Here is a 2,269-nt window from a genome sequence, read left to right as displayed (position 1 = left end):
TTCATTTGATGAGGGGTTTGGAATGAGAACAGGAGGTTGCATATGCCCATCCTCCATATCGCCTGTTGTTTAAAGACATAGTATTTCCTGCTTTATATACATGGACTCTTCTGATGAAAGCTTTAAGAGATGAGTACTACTAGCTACATTTTCATGTAAGGTGACAGAGGCTCAGAGAGATTGTAAGGTTGCTTACAATTACAATTACATAGCAGATGAGTAGTGGGGCCAGAAATAAAATCCTAGTCTGTTTCCCTCCACAGCTGATAACATACTTTGGGTGACTTTTATAAGGATATAATTCTCTTATAGGCCTCAATATGTGGATGCTTTCAGAGCACAACCAAAGCTGGGTTGCTGAATTTATTCTGCTTGGCTTCTCCAGTGACTCCATCTCCAACAGGATCCTCTTCATTGTCTTCCTTATCTTGTACCTGAGCTCAATCCTAGGCAATGGGCTCATCGTCATTCTGATCTGCCTGGACTCACATCTCCACACTCCCATGTACTTCTTCCTCTGTATTCTCTCCCTGCTGGACATGGGCTATGTCACCACCACCATGCCTCAGATGCTGGTGCACCTTCTCACTCACTCTCAGGACATCTCCTTTGCTGGCTGTTGGATGCAAATGTATGTGTTTGGTGCCCTGGGCCTATCTGAGGGCATCATTTTTGTGGTCATGGCCTATGACCGATATGTGGCCATTTGCTATCCACTGCGTTATACTATTATGCTCAGTTGGGGCTTGTGCACACGGCTGGCAGCTGGGACTTGGGTCTGTGGTTTCTCCTTCTCTCTGATTCACACCTTCCTCACCATGAGGCTGCCCTACTGTGGGCCCAACATCGTCAACCACTACTTCTGTGAAGGTCCCTCGGTACGGAGCTTGGCTTGCATGGATACCCACCTCATAGAGATGGTAGACCTAGTCATGGGTGTATTTATGGTTGCTACGCCAGTCTCCTTAATTTTGGCATCTTATATTCGGATTACCCTGGCCATTCTCAAGATCAAGTCCACCAGGGGCCGTTTTAAGGCCTTCTCTACTTGTGCTTCTCACCTGACTGTGGTCACATTCTTTTATGGTCCAGCCACTTACATCTATATGAGGCCCAATTCCAACTACTCCTCTGAATGTGATAAGCAGGTCTCACTCTTTTACAATGTCTTCACTGCTCTGCTTAACCCCATAGTCTACAGTCTAAGGAACAAGGACATTAAGGGAGCTTTCCTCAAGGTGATGAAGCGCGGTAGGGTGGCCTGATGAAGTGGGATCTAAAGGACACCTGGGTTAGAACATCCAATGCAGAGAAAAGGAACAATGTCTATAAAGTCCTCAACTAACCCTGTACAATTGAGTCAACATAATATTTATCCAGTGGGACAAATGCATTGATCAACTTGCAATGTTGTGGCTACAGCAGCAAATGTTCATGGTTTCCTCATATTAGTTGGAGGTAGACTTGGCCTACTGGGTTTTTTTTCATCCAGGATGAAAAGGGAGCTCTACCTGAACTATGTCATTCTGTGACAGAAGTAAAAGAAAATGGCTCAATGTGCTCAAACGTATTCTCATTAGGGTCACATACATCTTTTCATAACCCAGTGGTCAAAATAAGTCACATGATCAAACTCATGGTACAGATTTAAGAAGTATTTTCTTCTCACAGAGAAGTAATGCAAGTCACCTGGCAAGGGCGAGGTGTATCATCCTTGTATTGGGAGGGCGACCAACATTAGAGATAATAATTTAATGAAACATAATGGCATAGGAACCACGAGGACAGGGAAACAACACGAAAATGGTATGGTAAAAAAAGAAACAGACAAAGACCAGGGTGATACATGCAATCAGAATGGTAAAGTAAATAATCTGTATCCGAACCTGAACATTGATATATAGAATCAATGCAGGCCCTGGGCCTAGCTTGGTGCATGGAGCCAATGTGGTTCGTGGTGGTTCTAATGCAATAGAATCTGCAATCTATGGAAAGAGTACAGGGCTTGACCTAAGCAACCTGGGCTCTAGTTACAATGCTACTAACATACTTACTGTGTGACTTTGAGCAATTCAGTTCCTTTCTCAGGCCCTCACTTCACTTGGTTATAAAATGAACACCTTCAATTTAATGGTCTCTGGGGTCTCTTGTGCCTCTCAAATTTTATGTCACAGTCAATGGAATGCGTGAAAATGGAATGCAATGAACTTGTGCAAGTCTTATGTGAACGATATGGAGAATAAAAAAAACCAACATAATGGGCAGCATA

General features: G+C 43.5%; 1 protein-coding gene across 1 annotated transcript; it reads left to right on the top strand.

The window, feature by feature from the left end:
* The first annotated feature begins 320 nt into the window (after positions 1-320).
* On the top strand, positions 321-1,265 carry LOC101663304 (olfactory receptor 2A12-like). Its single transcript, XM_004705256.1, has one exon. It carries the CDS (start codon positions 321-323, stop codon positions 1,263-1,265), a length of 945 nt encoding a protein of 314 aa, XP_004705313.1.
* Positions 1,266-2,269: the final 1,004 nt, after the last annotated feature.

This window comes from Echinops telfairi, unplaced genomic scaffold (genome assembly GCF_000313985.2).
Source record: "Echinops telfairi isolate 266 unplaced genomic scaffold, ASM31398v2 ScPeMD7_7457;HRSCAF=8495, whole genome shotgun sequence".
Lineage (NCBI taxonomy): Eukaryota > Metazoa > Chordata > Mammalia > Afrosoricida > Tenrecidae > Echinops > Echinops telfairi.
The sequence above is the reverse complement of the archived record's forward strand: the minus strand, read 5'-3'. Positions and strand labels throughout refer to the sequence as shown.

What these genes read in the sequence shown, in the direction of transcription:
- LOC101663304 (XM_004705256.1), top strand. Translation starts at nt 321, where the DNA reads ATGTGGATGCTTTCAGAGCACAACCAAAGCTGGGTTGCTGAATTTATT.